Source organism: Siphateles boraxobius, unplaced genomic scaffold, assembly GCF_051911475.1.
Source record: "Siphateles boraxobius isolate OS27281-9 unplaced genomic scaffold, OSU_SipBor_1 56, whole genome shotgun sequence".
NCBI lineage: Eukaryota > Metazoa > Chordata > Actinopteri > Cypriniformes > Leuciscidae > Siphateles > Siphateles boraxobius.
This window is the reverse complement of record NW_027509182.1, coordinates 12,754,912-12,773,666: the sequence shown is the minus strand read 5'-3', so window position 1 is coordinate 12,773,666 and position 18,755 is coordinate 12,754,912. Positions and strand designations below refer to the sequence as shown.

Sequence of the window (18,755 nt, the reverse complement as noted above, 5' to 3'; positions counted from 1 at the left end):
GAGTCGGCTGGCCAGCCTTCACCTTTGGTTGTCCGAGCTCACTCTACCAGGAGTATGGCTGCTTCTAAAGCTCTTTTGTCGGGGGTTTCCCTGAGTGATGTTTGTGATGCGGCTGGATGGTCTTCACCGCATACTTTTATTAAGTTCTATGACCTAGACTTAAGCTCTACCCCTGGGGCACAGGTGCTCTCGTCCTCTGTGCGCTAGTCTCACATGACGGTCATTTGGTCCTATGGCGACGTGGGTATTCGCGTTCCCGCAGCGTTTGACGCAGCTCGAAGTTCCCTTGAAAGGGAACGTCTCGGTTACGTATGTAACCCTAGTTCCCTGATAGGGAACGAGACGCTGCGTCGCTCCGCCATACTCCCGGCACTCCCGTTAGCGCTTCCTTCAAGCCTATCAGAAGCTAATGCGCTTGTGTTTTTGGGGTGCTTTATAGTTTCCTGGTCGATGACGTCACCCGCCTATGACGTTTCATCTCTCCATTGGGCTGATTCCATACGTGCTTCATGACGCACAACGCAGGGGCGTTCCCGCAGCGTTTGACGCAGCGTCTCGTTCCCTATCAGGGAACTAGGGTTACATACGTAACCGAGACGATATTAAATATGGATTTATTCCCTCACCCACGAACATCCAGCTCCCTATGTGCCTGCTTTGCCAGCAGGTTTTTTCTAACGAGGCAATGAAACCGTCCCGTCTTAAGGAGCACCTTACTAAAATTCACCCGGATAAGGCATCCAAGGATCGCTGTCGGCTGAAAACCTCTCCATCTCCGCTGTAAAGCGGATGCGCCTTTAGAGAGAAATGCACCTTTCATACGGGTATTTACTTTCGATCAGATTTTTTTAGTTTAAAAGTGGACATTTCAATATAGGTAGGCTATATTTTGTTTGTTCATATTTGAGACGCGCTCCAGTTCATCAAAGTGCGCCTGATAGTTTGATTTTATTTACAAAAGCACATTTTCTTGTTATTGTGAGTTTAAATAAAAGTTGCAAATTATGTTTTTTTTTTTTTTTTGTATGACCAGAAATTATATAGCTAGTATTTTCAGTTGTTTCCACTGTATATAGGAAAATGCACGTGATCGTGCCTGCATGCAGCAAGCGCCACACTCCGCACACACACTTGGATATGCGTAAACATCTTGTGTTTATTTGTGATAATCTTACTACTAACTACTAACTTGTATTGTGAGAGACATTTGAAGAATTGCTTTGTTGTTCTTCTTTTTTTTTTGGATAAAAGCGTCTTCTACATAGCCCAAATGTAATAATAATAATGGTAATAATGGTAATTATTATTATTTGCGTTTATAACTATAAATTAGTTAACTGAAGACATAATATGTTAACCGACGCCTCGGTTGAAAACATCTCAACTTTTCAGAATGCCGCAAGTGCACAGCAAGTCATAATGACAAAACCCATCTGATCAGCTTCGGCCTTTCCGTAACAACATCGAACGCTCGGCCGGACAGCTGATCATAGCTGTACAGGGCAGGTTTTTTTTTTCTCATCTCCATAAATATATCTACTAGTAAAGCTAATGCAAGGGCTAGAAATCAATCAATCCTTTGTATCAAATGCAATGAATCCTGGTCATCATGTCATGGAGAGCGCAGTTCATGCTTTCTTAGCAACAACAGACGGGAGCGCAAGCGCTTGTGGAAAGGAGAAAACGATGCGGCCCTTATGTACACTTATTAGGTGTACTTTAGTAATTCAGAATAAGACAAAAGCACGGTTTTGAAAATGGATATACTGACTCAATACATAAATGTTTCACAATTTAAATACTTAAAGTTACGGATTTCATAATAATAATAATGATAATTATAATTTTAAGAAGAAAATAAGGACGTCAATCATACACATTATTATTGTTTTTATTATTATTATTATAACAGAATGATAATCAGCATACATTCAATAAAGACATTTAGCCCTTTTTTGGTGGTGGTGGGGGGCGGTCAGGGTTCTGGATCTTGGAAAGGGGGCGCTGGGCCAAAAAAGGTTGAGAACCACTGGTCTAATCGAAAATATTTCCATATGTGGCTCTTTCCTCCTTGTTTACAAGTGGATTCAGAGCCACCGCATGCAGCGGCGCCGCGCCGCTGCTGAATACATTGTAGGGGAAACACTGGGTGCATTGAGGTGATACGCCATCATGTGCTGATGCCTGGTAGCCAGGGTTTTCAAGACATTCTTGAAATTCTGTGTCATGTATCACCCTTTTGAAAAAGCGTTGTTTTCCCTCAAATCTCATGGTCCACAGATGAACCAGAGGCCCAACACACTTTGTCAGTTCTGGGTAGTGTTCGATATAATGATGCTTGGGTCTGAGTTTAAAGTCTGGAAACACTGCTTTAAGAACCTGTCTGTGATCACTTATTTTAGTGTGCATGTACTGGATGGATTCTTCTGTGAAAGATGGAGACAACACTAGCTGCACAATTTCTTTTAAGGTCCATCAATATGGTCCATGCTTCATCTCCTTGAGGGACTTTACTTCCTACCATAGGTGGTAATAACCTCAGTGAAGACAAAAATTTCATCTTTGAATATAATTTAATTATTTAATATTTGGTATCTGTATTATTATTCTTTATTTAGTATTCATAATCAGTTGTATTGTCTTATGAAGACTATAGATTGCATGGACACATGTGTTTAGGGAACATATTTTAGACACAAGGAGGGTAGCTGGGAGGATTATGTATTCTGTATGTATTATTGTATTTCATTTGGCAACAACATTTCGGGGGATTTGCTGAGGTTTATCAAGCCTATCAGTGTGCGGATATGAAAATGTGCAAATTGTTTTGTTTAGATCTTCAAGGGTGAAATACTTCTTTCGAATCATTTCACTTATGCACAAGGCCAACTGAACAGGCACAATACCCACAAACAAATCATGCACAGTTATCAGGTGGGAATCCAGTAATGGGATGAAAATACTGCAGTGCCTTGCTGAGAGCACACTCACCTGTAACATCCAAATGGGTTATATTTTCTCCTTGCACAACATTTTGCACATGAAGATCATGGCAGGCCTTCGTTCTCATGCTAAAATCTCCTCCAGAAACTTCACTGGCTAACTTTGATCTGCAGTACAGCAACAAAATCTACAGAAATAATGTCCTCGGAAAGACTGCACAAAGTCTGCAAGACCATGAGCAGCCAAATTATCAGCTGACACAAACAACACCGTGCCCCTGATGCACTGACCGAGACTTTCAATGAAAATACCATCCTGCTCAAGAGTTTGCAAGTCTTTCAACAAAGGTGACAGAACACTTTCATAAGCACACTTCTGCATGTCTGGTACTTTGCATAGCAGAACTAGTTGTATGACATGTAGGCTGGATCTATACTTGTTGGTTAAATTGGCAAGTAACCAATACACTGCACAAAGCTTGTGGATCTTTCTAGCTGTGCCTGAATAATCTGTTAGTTCAAGGTCATCCACATACAGAACCAGAGAATTTCAGCTCTCCTGCTTCTGACAATATCTCATTTTGTTTGAAATACACTCCATCTTCATGAGAAATGTACGCTCCAGGTTGTGATGGTTTGGCTTCTTGACTTTTCTCATGAAGATCAGTATTTTTAAACATTGTTTGAAGCATCTATAGTATTGGAATATATACGTCTGTGCGTCCATTGGAATCTACTGTATATTGAACTGGCAATACCAGAGGATAGTTACTCCACAAATATTTCCCCTCGCTTAGCAGTGGACAGCTCCGCACCTTCTGCAGTAGAACTGATAAAGATGTTACTTTTAACTACAGCTTCCACTAATTAATTAAGAAGGACTTCACTGAGAGTCTGATAAAAATCTTGCAGAACCATGATGATTGAGTCTTTTACAAGAGGTTTGGACAGTGAGAATATCTGTACCAAACCTTCAACTATGTCTTGTATAGCCATCTGTAATACATGAAGAGCACTGTGCATTTTCAAGAACAAAGAAGTCAAGTTGTTCCTTAATTGAGCTTGCAATTAATCTGTGTCATATCTTGACTCAAGAGCATTAAAGTCAGTAGTATCTAGCTCAAGAGAATCCTGAGGAATCAGGCTCATTAGATTCAACTTGACTTTGCATTGAGGGGCTGTCGGTTACTGTCCTGATGATCTCGTCCTTAAAATCTGAGACTTCACCATCTGGATGATTCCTACTTTTGTGGGCATTGAAGGAGGAATAGACATTGGTAGATCACTGACAATTTCTGAATGGACAGTCCACTGTCTCATGTTGTTTTAAATGTGTCCTTAAATTACTAAGAAGGGTTTTATCACTAAACGGCTGCTTCAGTCTACATATAGGACAGATAAGTGAATGTTCAACGCATTTCTTGACTGATATGTGGAGATACAGTCATCATAGAGACATGGCAATCATAAAAAACAGGTTTACCTAGCTAATGCCAACATGCATTCTAGAGTTAATGCTGGTGTGAAGAAGATCAGTTTATTGGGACTTTCTTTAGCCTACAAATGAGTTCATGTAGGGCATTCTCACTGATCAGCGTATTTTTTCAGGAGCGACTAGTCCTGCTCCTGAAGGGCCACTAATTTAGCTTTAATCCTAAACAAACACAGCTCAACCAGCTAATCAAGGTCTTCAGGATTACCTGAGACCTCCAGGCAAGTGTGTTGGGGCAGTTTGAAGCTAAACTCTGCATGACATTAGCCCTCCAGGAGCCCAATTATACACCCCTTGACCTTGTTGGTCCTAACACAGGGGTGCCCAATCCTGCTTCTGGAAGGCCAACACCCTACAGAGTTTAGCTCTATCCTGCACCAACACACCAGTCTGGACACCTTTAGCACTCCTCAAGAACTGGTTCAGGTGTGTTTTATTGGGGTTGGAGCTAAACTCCAGGAGCAGGATTGGGGCACCTCTGTCCTTGTAGAACATTAATAATCTTTTTACTAAACTTGTTTAGTTTTAGATTAAATATAAGGGTAAGCTTGTCTTCAACAACATTCTTGTCAACCTGTTTTTGCCCTCTGATTTCAGTGGAAATTAATGGATAGAATTTGGACAGCAGTGTTGGGAAAGTTCACTTTCTACATTAACTAGTTAAAATTTCAGTTCACAAATTTTAAATTAACTAGTTCAGTTCATAGTTCATACTTATAATTTTTGAACTAGTTCATAGTTCTTTTTTTCCATATGTTGCTGCAAACTATTATTTTAAAAAAATTATTGCCACAGCCAATATAGAAGCACAGACAGCACTTATTTTATCGGGAGGCAAAGTTTGCATAGATTTTTCCCATCCTCACGACCTTGTCATAAAACTCGTTTAAAACTCTGCTTTTTGTTTTGATTACCATTGCGGCGGTGCGACACTGGTGCTGGTGTTGCCAGATTGGGTGTTTTTCCGCTACATATTAAGGCCGGTTTACGGTGTGTTTTAGCCGGGTTTGCGCCTGGAAGGCTCTATAGAAAACTGGCACCCTATTGAACAAAGTTAAACTGAGAGAGCATGCCGTTCACAGACACCAGAATAAACGAGTTCACTGTAACGTTCATCAGGCAGTAATACAGTATGTTCAGTTCACGTTGCCCCAAAATATGAACGAGTTCATGAACTATCGTTCAATGAACACGTTCAGGCACAACACTGAGCAATGTTGTTCCAGGACCAACAAAAGATGTTGGTTCAGGAGCACCTCATTTAGGCTACTACATCCAAGTGACAAGTACTGTATACTATCCTGTTCAGCTCCAATATTAACCAAACACAACTAAACCAGGAAATCGTTTATCCAAGGTATTCTGGATTACTAGAAACCAGAAAACTACTGTCAATGACTATGCCCATTCATTTTTCAAAAAGTGTTTCCTTGAGCAGTTGTACTTTCAGGATAGTTCACGATAGGAAACTACTTTTGGACCATGATTATTTTGAATTCTGACATTTCTCTCTGTTTCATTCTCATACAGGGTGGTCTGATTGCTCTTCTATTACTCATCCTACTTTTCACGCTGGTGCTCTACACCCGTCAGCGCTGGTGCCGGCGTCGCCGGGCCCCTCAGAAGAGTGCCAGCACTGAGGCCACGCATGAGATTCACTACATCCCTTCAGTTCTCCTGGGTCCTCAGAGCCGGGACAGCTTCCGAGGGCCCAGACCCCTCCAGCACACCTCCGTCATCGGCATGCCCATCCGCGAGACGCCCATCCTCGACGACTGCGACTGTGAGGAAGACGAGCAGCCGGGACATCTGCTGGATGGGAAAGCACATTTGGAAGATGATTTGTGCAGCCAGGGGACACACAGCGTGGACAGTCTGGGGAAAGTGATGGGAGAGGCCAACCACAAACACAGTCTGAATAACAGAGGTAAGAGCTTCAGCATTACTGTCACTGTCAACCGCACTGTCTGTTTTCTATCCCAGCAAGCATAAGCCATCATTTCAGCATCTAGGTTAACTATAGACCCGGTATAGTGTGGCTATGGGTAACCAACTTCTAGCCAAAACAATCTTGAATTTCGTTACATGTCGTTTTTGACAAAATAACATGCGAGGTGTATGATATTCCACCATGTAAGCAATGTCAACAGTGAATACAAAATGTTTGGTTTCATTTCTTTGACATGTTATCTAATTGATGACTATTCTTCGGCTATGGTTAGATGTCTATTACATTTTCAGTTAGAGACTTGAGTTTTACAGTCAACCTATCATTTTCTTACAATATTCGAGGTAGGATTTTGTTCCAGCTCAAAGTAGCATGCTCATGCTTGTATGCTGAGTATCATCCCTGCATCATCACAGTTAAAGTTCAATCTTAATCCTTGAAGCCTCAGACTTGTATCCAGTGAACATTAAATCACAATTCATATTATCTTGATGGTAAAGTGATTTCTCCATTGTTCAGCATGCTAATGATAGCTGTGATGGGAAAGGGTATTTTTTCCCCTCTCATCTCTTTCTAGTGACACTGATGTGGCATATTTGAGCACATCTGGGGGCTTGATGTGAAGTCACCTGCCAACCGCAGGCTAATTATAGCCATTGACCTGAATTCATTGAGAGAGAGAGAGAGAGAGAGAGGGAGAGAGAGGGAGAGAGAGAGAGAGAGAGAGAGAGAGAGAGAGAGAGAGAGAGAGAGAGAGAGAGAGAGAGAGAGAGAGAGAGAGAGAGAGAGAGAGAGAGAGAGAGAGAGAGAGAGAGAGAGAGAGAGAGAGAGAGAGAGAGAGAGAGAGAGCTGAGTTGGTTAGATCGCCCTCCCATGAGAGAACAGTCAAGGCGAAAGTGTCTGATTTCAAGACATATATCCAATATGAACTTAACAAGATACATCCATCCATCCATCCTATTGACAATCAGCCTACAGTTATTTTTTGTTATGATGTTAAAGCAAACCATTATTTATCTGTTTCCGAGAATCATTTCCATACTCATATTGATTTGTCAATAACAGAGACATATGAGTTGCTTAACAATGTAGATTAGATGTTTTGCATTTGATTTAGTCATTAGTTGTGAGTGCAGTCCTGATTCACTGTAATTCATAAGAGAGCCCATTGAAAAAGAAAATGAATGAAATGAGACCTGATTAAAGATGATGAGGATGCTTCAATCAACAAATCTGGCCTCATGTTAAGTAGATCACAAGTGGTATAAGGTCACATTGATCAATGTTGGTGAAATGCCTTCTATATTGGTCTTAAGTATGAAATTAGTAGAGCAACAAGACAATATGTGGATTTGTGCAGTAAAATGTATTTTATTATATTTTTGTAAAATTGAAATGTTTTGTCATTTATTATTTTAGGGTAAACAAAATAATAGCACTGACTTCACATTTGATTGTATTTTATTGAAGTAGTAATGTTATTTGTATTTGTGTTATGTTGTTTAGCTATTTATTGCGTTGTTGTCATGACTGATTTTGTGTGAGCAAGACGGTGCTCTTTCTGTGCGTGTTTATTAGTCATGATGTATTATCATGGTGGTTATCATTATATTTCGATGTGCAAAGCAGGTTTTGAACATGTTGGAATATTAACATAAGACCAGCTAAAAGGATTTGTCTGACTGAGCGTGTCTTTAATTTCCCACGGATACAACTTAATTTTAGTAAAGGAAGATGATTGTATTTGTCGTTTTGCATTAAAGTATAGTCTATAATGTAATGTTTTGGATAAGATCTATTGTTTACTTTATTTAAGTGTGCGGCACAGTTTAATTGGCTCTTGCAGTCTGGAGCCCATGGCGCTGATATTGGCGCGTGTCTGTGGATGAAGGATGGGGATCCATCTGAGTGATGTTGACAAACAGAAGGAGGTAGAGGCCTGAATAAATAATGAAGCACATTTTCCTGGCATCAGGCCCGCACTTGCTCCAGGACTTCCATATCGGATCCAGCTCTCCAGCATGCATTATTATTTCAAATAATATGAACGTACACGTCACAATATTCCTCATTTAAATAATTCCCACCCAAGGCATATGCTAAAAAAAAAAAAAAACCCGTGGCCTGGTTGAGTTAGTAGTAGTTGAAAGTGGCGGTTATGGTAAGGGGCGGGACATATCCCAAACATGCTCGAAGCTGTTGACCAATCACAACACACTGGTTCAGCCGACCAATCAGAGCACAGTGTGCTTTTCAGAAGAATTCAGAAGAATTTTCTGAACATTCAAGCATGAAAACCTATTTTAGAGTCCTTAAACAAAATCAAAACTGTGTAAAAGGGGATAATATGGTGTCTTTGAGTAAAGTCCTTATGGTGCAACTGTACTCTGAGTATCAAAGAGAATTGGGTCACTTGGCAGCCACCTGTGCAAAACCCCAACAACCACGAAGAAAATGTGTGCAACACACACTCTACTGTGTCCTACTATGGTGGTGGTGAGTTCCCCTTCAGGGACTACCGCTGCGTGAAATCGCAGTGGGAACGCCCTCAGCGTGACGCGTCTGAAGCATGAATGAAATCAGTCAATGGAGAGAATGAGCGTACGGCGAGTGACGTCATCGACCAGGAAGCTATAAATATCCCCTGAGTACACAACACGCCAGCTTTTAGTTACTTCAGCAGCTATGTGTGTGTCTGAATCTGTCGATTGTGTTTGTCTGTTTTGTCAGGAGTTTTCACTATATATATTTTATATAAAAAAACCAATATGAGCGAGCAGTATAAGAAGTGTGTTCCCCCCTGTACTCGGCACATCACGGGTGGGGATTCACACGAGCTAAGTGTGGCTTGTTTGGGAGTGCAGCAATGCCCAGTCGGCTCTCGAGGGAGTCGATTGTCAGCATTGCGAGCGTTTTCCCTTGAGAACTCTGCGCTCGCGGCGATCGCTCTTCGAGGAGAGTGATTTGCTGCGAGCTCCCCGAGGCTCGGGTCCCGCTTCTGTTGAGGCAGAGCGGCGGCGCTTGTCTTGGGGCTCGCAGATGGATCTCGCTGGCGACGTTGAGACGGGCTCCGCCCTATCTCAGCTATCTCCGACGAGATCTAGTGCCTCTCACCCGGCTCTGGAAGCACGCGCTGCGGCGGTTACTTCTGCCCGGGTGGAGGCACATGATGATGTTGAATTGAGATTTTCCAGTTCTGAGGAGCTGGATGTCGAAAGTTTATTATCAGAGAAAACTAGTTTATCACATTATACTGCAAATGAAGAAGGTTTGATGGATGTATTATCTCGGGCTGTTGAAAAGCTAAAAAAAAAATAAAAAAAAAATAACAGTATCGACTGGCCAGCTGATAGACAGGTTTCTAGAATTAAAAGCAATCTAGATGATAGATTTCTGTCTGCACGACCTCAACCTTCTAGCCGGTGCTTACCGTTCTTCCCAGATCTTCATGCTGAGGTTTCAAAGACCTGGGTTAGACCGGTTTCAAGCAGAATTTACACAAATCAGTCCAATGCTTATGGTAACATTGTTGGTGCTAAATCTGCTGGTTATGTGACGATACTGTAGGCGGAGGAGACGCTTGCGAGCTATCTCTCTCCTGCTTCATCGTCTTCACTTAAAGCACCGGCTCTTCCACCAAAAAATAAATAAATAAATAAATATATATACCTCTGTGCTGGTGGGGAAGGCTTACTCGGTGGCTCGGCAGGCGGCTGCATGTTTGCATACGATGACTTTTATGCAGGCTTTTCAGGCCGACCTGCTCAAAGGAAATCTGAGGGGGGTCCCCGCCGAGAGAGACTTGCGTTCACCTCCCTTAAGGGTGCCCTGTCTCTCCCGGCGCCCTCAGGGGCCCGTCCTACTAACCCTGCCGAAACAGGGCGTAGAAGGGTCTGGCGAGTGCTTTCCCGAGGGACGCTCGCCGCCTCTAAGGAGGGTTCTAGTGTGTTCAGACCAGTCGTTCCCTGCCGGTGCGCCGTTACAGGGCACTGTGTCTGTCACGCAGAATGTTCAACCAGAGCAAAGTCTTTCGTCGAGTTCGTCTTCAAAAAGAGCACAGCGGAAGCGGAGTGTCACGTCTCGTGCCCCCCTGCAGAGAAACTGGAGGGACGAGGCGGGGTGCTCTCCGGCGCGGCCTTCTCGGGGCAGGACTGATCTGAGGACAGTCATTGTCGCCAGAAAGGCCGCGTCGAAAAAGTCCTGACGGGCTGAACGTCAGGACTCTGAGGGTGGTCCCCATCGGGAAAAACTTGAGTTCACCGCACAAAAACACGGTGCCCTGTCTTTCTCGATGCCCTCAGGGGTCTGTTCTACTAACCCTGCCTATACAGGGCGTAGAGAGACTCGGCGAGCGACTTCCCGAGGGACGCTCGCCCCCTCCAAGGAGGGTTGTGGAGTGCTCAGACCAGCTGTTTCCTGCCAGTATGTTACAGGGCGCTGTGTCTGTCACTGGGGATGATCAAATCAGATCCGAGGACTGGTTTGTCATGATAGATCTAAAGGACGTTTACTTCCATGTATCTATCCTCCCTCAACACAGGAAGTTCCTGAGGTTCGCTTTCGGGGGCGAAGCGTACCAATATCGGGTTCTTCCGTTCGGCCTAGCACTGTCACCCCGAACATTCACGAAGTGTACGGATGCTGCTATAGCCCCGCTGAGGTTACAGGGCATACGCTTTCTGTACTAAATAGACGATTGCTTGATTCTAGCTCAATCGGAACAACAGGCGGTTCGGCACCGAGATGTCGTTCTTGCTCATATCAAGTGACTGGGGCTGAGGCTCAACGCCAAAAAGAGTGTTCTTTCTCCATTACAGAGAACCACTTTTCTAGGTGTAGTGTGGGATTCAACGATGATGCAGGCACGATTGTCACCTGCTCGTATTGCTTTGATTCTCGCTGCAGTAGATCAGGTCAAGCTAGGCCAGTCATCCACTGTAAAACAGTTCCAGAGACTGCTAGGTCTCATGGCAGCTGCGTCCAACGTGATACCTCTTGGCCTCTTGCACATGAGACTGTTACAGTGGTGGCTCAGGACCAAGGGATTCTCCCCGAGGGGAAATCCGCTTCGCATGATCGTGAGTTTGCGACGGTGTCATCACGCCCTGATCATGTGGAAAGATCCTTGGTTTCTGTCCCAAGGCCCTGTGTTAGGAGCTCCTTGTCGTCGCGTTATGCTAATGACAGATGCCTCTCTCACGGGTGGGCTCAGGGTCTGTGGGAGGACCATCATCGTCTGTGGCACTTAAACTGCCTAGAGATGTTGGCGGTGTTTCAGGCTCTGAAACACTTCCTCCCAGACCTAAGGGGCCACCATGTTCTTGTCCAGACAGACAACACATCGGTGGTTTCTTATATCAACCATCAGGGGGGTTTGCGTTCTCGCCCGCTTTACAAACTGGCACGTCAGATCCTTCTATGGTCCCAGGGGAAAATTCTTTCTCTGAGAGCTTTTATCTCCCGGGGTATTTAAATCAGGGGGCAGACATCCTGTTAAGACAGGGGCCGAGGCCCGGGGAATGGAGTCTTCACCCCGAGGTGGTGGAACTCCTATGGAAACATTTCGGTCTTGCCGAGGTAGACCTATTTGCTTCTCGAGAAACATCACACTGCCCGCTGTGGTTCTCTCTCAGCCATCCAGCCCCGCTGGGGTTGGATGCGATGGTACATCCGTGGCCGAGGTCACGCTTGTACGCTTTTCCCCCGATCGCTCTGCTCCCAGGAGTTCTGGAGAGGGTTCGCCGGGACGGGCTCAGTCTCCTGCTAATAGCCCCGTTCTGGTCGGCCCGGGTATGGTTTGCGGACCTAGTGTCTCTCCTCAACGGCTCTCCCCTAGAGATACCGATCAGGAGAGATCTGCTCTCTCAGGCGAGTGGGTCGATCCTTCACCCCCGTCTAGAGCTATGGAGGCTGTGGGCTTGGCCTCTGAGGGGGCCCAGCCCATAGATTCTGGTCTCTCGGCTGAGGTCGTTGAGACCATCCTCCGATCCAGAGCTCCCTCCACGAGGAAGTTATATGCCGCGAGGTGGAAACTTTTCACCTCTTGGTGTGGAGAGCGCCAGCAGGACCCAGTTAACTGCCCGGTTGGTACAGTCCTGGATTTCCTGCAGGACCGTCTCTCCACAGGGTTATCCCACTCCACACTGAAGGTGTATGTGGCGGCCTTAGCTGCTTACCACACCCCTTCAAGTGGAGGTTCCCTCGGGAAACACCCACTTATGTCTCGCTTCCTTCGTGTCACCTTGAGGCTGGGGCCTGCAGTTCGCACAAGGGTACCAGCTTGGGATCTGGCCGTCATCTTAGAAGGTCTCTCCCATGCTCCTTTCGAGCCCATCGAGGAAGTTTCGGAAAAGTTTCTTACTCTAAAGACTATCATTCTTCTCGCTATCTCATCTCTAAAAAGAATTGGAGATATTCAAGCACTTTCGGTGGCTCCCTCGTGCCTGGAATTTGCTCCTGGTTGGTTAAGGCCTTTCTCTTTCCGAGACCAGGTTATGTTCCTAAGGTTCCAACTGTTTCAGTTAGACCTATAGTTCTGCAGGTTTTCTGTCCTCCGCCTTTTCTGACGTCAGACCAGGAGAAAATTAATTTGCTGTGCCCAGTTTGGGTTTTGATGCTTACGTCCACAGAGCTGCCCTGTGGAGGAGATCGGAACAAATGTTCGTCTGTTTGGGTCACCTAAGAAAGGGTGTCCTGCATCTAGAAAAAGGATGAGCAAGTGGGTGGTCGAGGCCATCCCACTTGCTTATGGTTCGGCCCATCAGCCTTCACTTTGGCTGTAAGGGCTCATTCCACCCGGAGTATGGCTGCAAGAAAAAAAAAATGTCTACAGCTCTTCTTTCAGGAGCTTCTCTTCAGGACGTTTGTGATGCGGCAGGCTGGTCCTCACCGCACACTTTCGTTAGATTTTATTCCCTCGATCTTAGCTCCACTCCCGGGGCTCAGGTTCTCTCGTCGGTTTGTGTCTCCTAATGACACATGACGGGGATTTGGTCGTATGGGGATGTGGGTATTGCGTTCCCACTGCGATTTCACGCAGCGGTAGTCCCTGAAGGGGAACGTCCCGGGTTACGTATGTAACCCTAGTTCCCCGAAGGGACGGACGCTGCGTGTCCTGCCATACTCTCGGCATCCCCTTGGGTCGCTGCTTCAGTAACTTTTAAGCTGGCGTGTTGTGTACTCAGGGGATATTTATAGCTTCCTGGTCGATGACGTCACTCGCCGTACGCTCATTCTCTCCATTGACTGATTTCATTCATGCTTCAGACGCGTCACGCTGAGGGCGTTCCCACTGCGATTTCACGCAGCGTCCGTCCCTTCGGGGAACTAGGGTTACATACGTAACCCGGGACGTTTTGCATGGACAAGCACCACACTTTTTCTTCACAAAATATAAATCTGATATGCAGGGGCAAAAGGTAAAGTTGTGGTCTAGTCATCCTGTCGGCCCCTCATGACAGTGACAATATTTCTGATTTCATAAATAAGTCTTTCGGTTAATCACTGCACATTAATTATTGTCCACTAAACAATAAATAGACACTCCACACTATATTGTTAAGGACTTCAGACTGGGGCTTCTCTCTGCTCTGCGCTTTTCATAACTTCACTTGTGCATAATTGATTGTGTGGGATACGAATCTGTCGAGGGACTTTGATCCCAGAATAATCATCCTCAGTCATTTCTGGTCTGGAGAGGAGTCGTGAGGTTGCAGTCATTGTGTGTGTTGCTTACAGCTGCATTCACGCATTTTCAATATATTCATATATACTTTAACATATTTTTTATTGCCAGCAAACTGGATTGTTTTATATTCTAAATCGTTCAGGGACCACTTTTGTGAAAAATGACCCAGTGGTGAATGAAATAACAACAAGTAATAGAGAAAATATAGGAGCTGTGTGATGGGAAAACAATGTAATCATATTTGCTCTTTTCCAAAACCTACTGCCAGCATATGCACATTATGAGCTTTCAGTGTCTCTATTTAATTATAATAGTTAAGCTGATTGTTGTCTACAAATTGTTGTATAGGAATTCTGCATTATTAAATCAATTTAGTTTCCCCCTTAAATATCAATCTGTATGGATTATCTGTCCAAACATTTAGCCGTAGAAAAAACAATATAAAAACATAATGAATACAACCAAGAACCTATGTAACCAAGAGTCATATAAATCTTTAATACAGCTGAATAAATGACGGCTGTCATCTTGTTCTCCTGCTCGACTCTTTGGACTGCAGGCAGAAGGACGGCCTGTTAATGAAGTGTGCGATGGGTCGTCAACCGAGTGAGGCAAAGACCAGAATTATCATCAAATCATTTTTACCATTCATCAGAGAGAGAGTGAGTGAGAGAGAGAGAGAGAGAGAGAGAGAGAGAGAGAGAGAGAGAGAGAGAGAGAGAGAGAGTTAGAGAGAGAGAGAGAGAGAGAGAGAGAGAGAGAGAGAGATTTTGTTGATCCTGAAACAACATTCCTGTCTGAAAATGCAATTATAACCCTTACCCTAACCTTACCCATAAGTTATCCCTAAAACCAGAGAGAAATGATAGGTGAATAACACTAGAAGCACCAAACCCTGATTGTAAGACTAGACTTGACACTGTAAACTTGTCCCTCAAATCTGATTGGTTGATTGGAATGTTGTTCCAAGATCCACAAAGATGTTGATCCTGGAACATGTTGTACTTGGTGAAATCAGGTACTGTGAGGATGTAGTTGTGTCCGTACGTCCGTGTGTGTGTGTTTGTGTGTGTGTGTGTGTGTGTGTGTGTGTGTGTGTGTGTGTGTGTGTGTGTGTGTGTGCGTGTGCGTGCGTGTGTGCGTGTTTGTGTGTGTGTGTGTGTGTGTGTGTGATTTGCATTAAAATAAATAATAAATGATTATCTATCCATCTATCTATATATCTATCTATATATCTATCTACAAAACAGCATCATGGTAACACACTACACTAAAATAATGCCACAAACATTAATTTGACAACATAAGATCAAAACATCAAACCATAATTTACATAATTGATAAAAACAAACTAAGAAGAAACAGTTATTTAAAAAATCAAATATGAGCTGTCACAGAGAATTCTGGGAATTGCAGTTTTCCCCTGCAAATTATAAGATGACTTAGAATTTCTGTATATTAAATAGTATTTTACTGTAACAGTAAATGTCCAATTAGATCTATTACAGTGTTTCACCTTACAAAGTAAGGGAACTTATTTTAACCAATTAACATTTTTTTTTTGTCTTTTACTTTTAAAATTATGATAATTTTTTTTTACCGTTTGTTCATTTCTGTTGAAAGTCTACCCCCAGATTTTTGTTCGTTCCATACTGGGACCTTGAACTTCCGGTATGGATCGGGACTCTGCCTGCGGTCTTTAATACAGAGTCTCCCAGGAACCAGGTGTTGCTCTAAATCCTCTGAGACTGACGACACAGGCAGGGGTTCTGCTGGACGGGTCCGATAGCAGACGTCCCGCGTGGAAATACTGGCCTTGTTTCAGGGTTCAGTAGCCGATCACAGTGACAGCATCAGATATGTGTTAACCGCTGTGAGAAGGGACCAGCGGAGACGAGAGCTCATACGAGACCCTGGGTTTTTCTGGGAGGAAGCCGTGACCTTTGCTCGCACACTCGTTCTGCTCAGACGGATGCTTGTGTCCTGTGTGTTTTGCTGTGTTTTTCTGCAGGTAAGGCTGTCAGGGGCTTTGTAAGCTCTGGATGTGCTCAGGGTGTCAAACACAAGAACACGCCTCACTTTTATTAGATGGAGACAACAAGGGAGTTCTCACACACACACACACACACACACACACACACACACACACACACACACACACACACACACACACACACACACACACACACACACACACACACACACACACACACACACACACACACACACAGACAAACATTGATATTGGAATGAACTGTTTCTCAGATATGAGGTTTCACATTTGACCAAAAATCTTGTTTCTCTTGTTTTCCAGGAAAGAAAATTAAGTCTAAACATTCTTAAAACAAGATAAATTCAACAGACAAGAACTGTGTAAGATTTTTAAGGCTTATTTTTTACAGAACGTATCTTGAATATAAGTGTAATTTGTAAAACTGATGGTTCGGTTCTTCCCATGGTTTGGGCATCTCGGTTCGGTTCGGTGGGGTGAGGTTTAGAAAACTAAAATTGCTTTTTTAAACAGTGGTTGAATGATCAAATAGTGTATTTGTCTTTAAATGAAATAAATTACAATTAAAAGTTTCGCAAGGATTAAAAAAAAAAAAAATCTGCTAATGCTGTAAACTATATAGGGAAGCCTGCACATTACTATAAAGGTTAACAACAGAGCCTAGACTTTTAGCCGAAATTCAGATGCTGTTTATTTTTTAGATATAATAATCAACACCCAACACACTTTATGAAAACATGTAAACTGAACATAAGGCAGTTTTTGCATTAACTTATGTTTTTACTCTAATTCGTTATTGAAATATAATAATTTACACAGTTGCTGTCATTTTTATGAAATATATTTTAAACATACATTAAATAATCAAGATATCATTAACAGGCTAAGTAAATATAATATATAGGCTAATATAGTACATTTATTTAGTGCAAGAGTTCATTTGGATGACTTAACTGCTGAGGTAAATATAATGCTATGTGACAAACTAAGCTGTTTTATTGAAGTCTTTCCGCTGCTGAAACACTGATTGAGCGATTACACGAGTTATGATGCCTTTCAGTAAGTATACTGTATATATCTTATATATACAGTATAAATAAGTAAAGTATATCTTTCAACATACCTTTAGGTGCTTGAAATGAGGAGCTAGTACAGCGATCTGTCACGCCACAGCAAAGAGCGCCAAAACGGCATTTATTGTTTGCATTTCATGATCAAATAGACAGAATTTGAAAGATTACACCTTGCTTATTATCGAAAGTAACAAAACACGGAGCTTGCTATTATATGGTAATTAGGCTACAAAACTGAATTCGTTGTGTACACATAAGACATGAGGTCCAGTGAGCCAGGGCTGGGCCGGGGTAGCCGGGGGCGGGGCAGAAGGGGGCGGGACAGAAGGGGTGGGGCAGAAGGGGCGTGGCAGCAGGGGGCGTGGCAGAAGGGGGCGGGGCAGAAGGGTTGGGTCAGAAGGGGCGGGGCAGAAGGGGGTGTGACAGAAGGGGGCGGGGCAGAATGGGGCGGGGCAGCGGGGGCGGGACAGAAGGGCGGGGCAGAAGGGGCGGGGCAGCAGGGGCGTGGCAGAAGGGGCGGGACAGAAGGGGTGGGGCAGAAGGGCGGGGCAGCAGCGGCGGGGCAGAATGGGGCGGGGCATCGGGGTGGGACAGAAGGGCGGGGCAGCAGGGGGTGGGACAGAAGGGGGCGTGGACAGAAGGGCGGGGCAGCAGGGGGCGTGGACAGAAGGGTGGGGCAGCAGGGGGCGGGACAGAAGGGGTGGGGTAGCAGGGGCGGGGCGTGTTTGGTACGCCATGAGAGAATCGCCATTCATATCGTGGGTTCTGTATCGCGGTTTTTCGGTTCGGTTTGAATATCGTTACACCCCTAGTATTTTGTGTCATTGGCGATTTTTCTTTTACTTATTTTTAGCATCAATTTTGAAAAACAAGGTAAATAATTTGCCAAATGAAAACATATATGGTTATTAAATTCATAATTATGACATAAAAAGTAGAATTTTTGAGATGCTAAGTCATAATTAGAGTATTAAATGTAAAAATTATGACATTGTCAAAATGATGAGATAAAAAGTCATAATTATGACTTAAGTCGAAATTATGATAAAAAGCCCAAATTATTGCATAAGTCGCATTATGACAAAAAGTCAAAGTTATGACATAAAAAGTAAGTAATGAAATAAGTCAAAATTAGTTTAAATTATGGCAAAGCTTATGACAAAATTATAAGATAAAAAGTCAGAGTAATGACAAAAAAGTTTATTAAAAAGTTATAGTTATGACATAAAACGTCCATATTATGGAATAATGCTTTTTTGACTTTTTATGTCATGATTATGTGGTGGGAATGCACTTGCTATATTCAGATAAGGCAGGCAGAGACTTGCTGTATAAATAGGCATTACATGATTGGACTTGTTAATGAAAACTGTGGTTGTAGGGTTTGGTTTTAGTTTGTGTGAAGCAGTGAACTGTTCTAAGTGAGTGACACATGCAAGGCACACTGAGGATCACTTTAGAAATGGAAATCTTTTCCTTTTTAGTCAATATTTCTCAGTCTGCTTTCTAGGCAACACGGAGCTGGTTATTAATATTGCAGATATGTATTGTCTGGCTTAATCAAAACAAGTTTGGTGTGTTTAAAACTCTTGGTGTAGAATT

General features: G+C 43.5%; 1 protein-coding gene across 2 annotated transcripts in view; it reads left to right on the top strand.

The window, feature by feature from the left end:
• The window catches only part of astn2 (astrotactin 2), a 433,109-nt gene that overhangs the window by 74,775 nt on the left and 339,579 nt on the right, over positions 1–18,755 (top strand). For both annotated transcript variants that reach the window (XM_077206841.1, XM_077206840.1), the window contains exon 2: positions 5,965–6,361. In XM_077206841.1, coding sequence (XP_077062956.1) covers positions 5,965–6,361 — 397 coding nt within the window. The remainder of the gene's footprint in view (positions 1–5,964; positions 6,362–18,755) is intronic.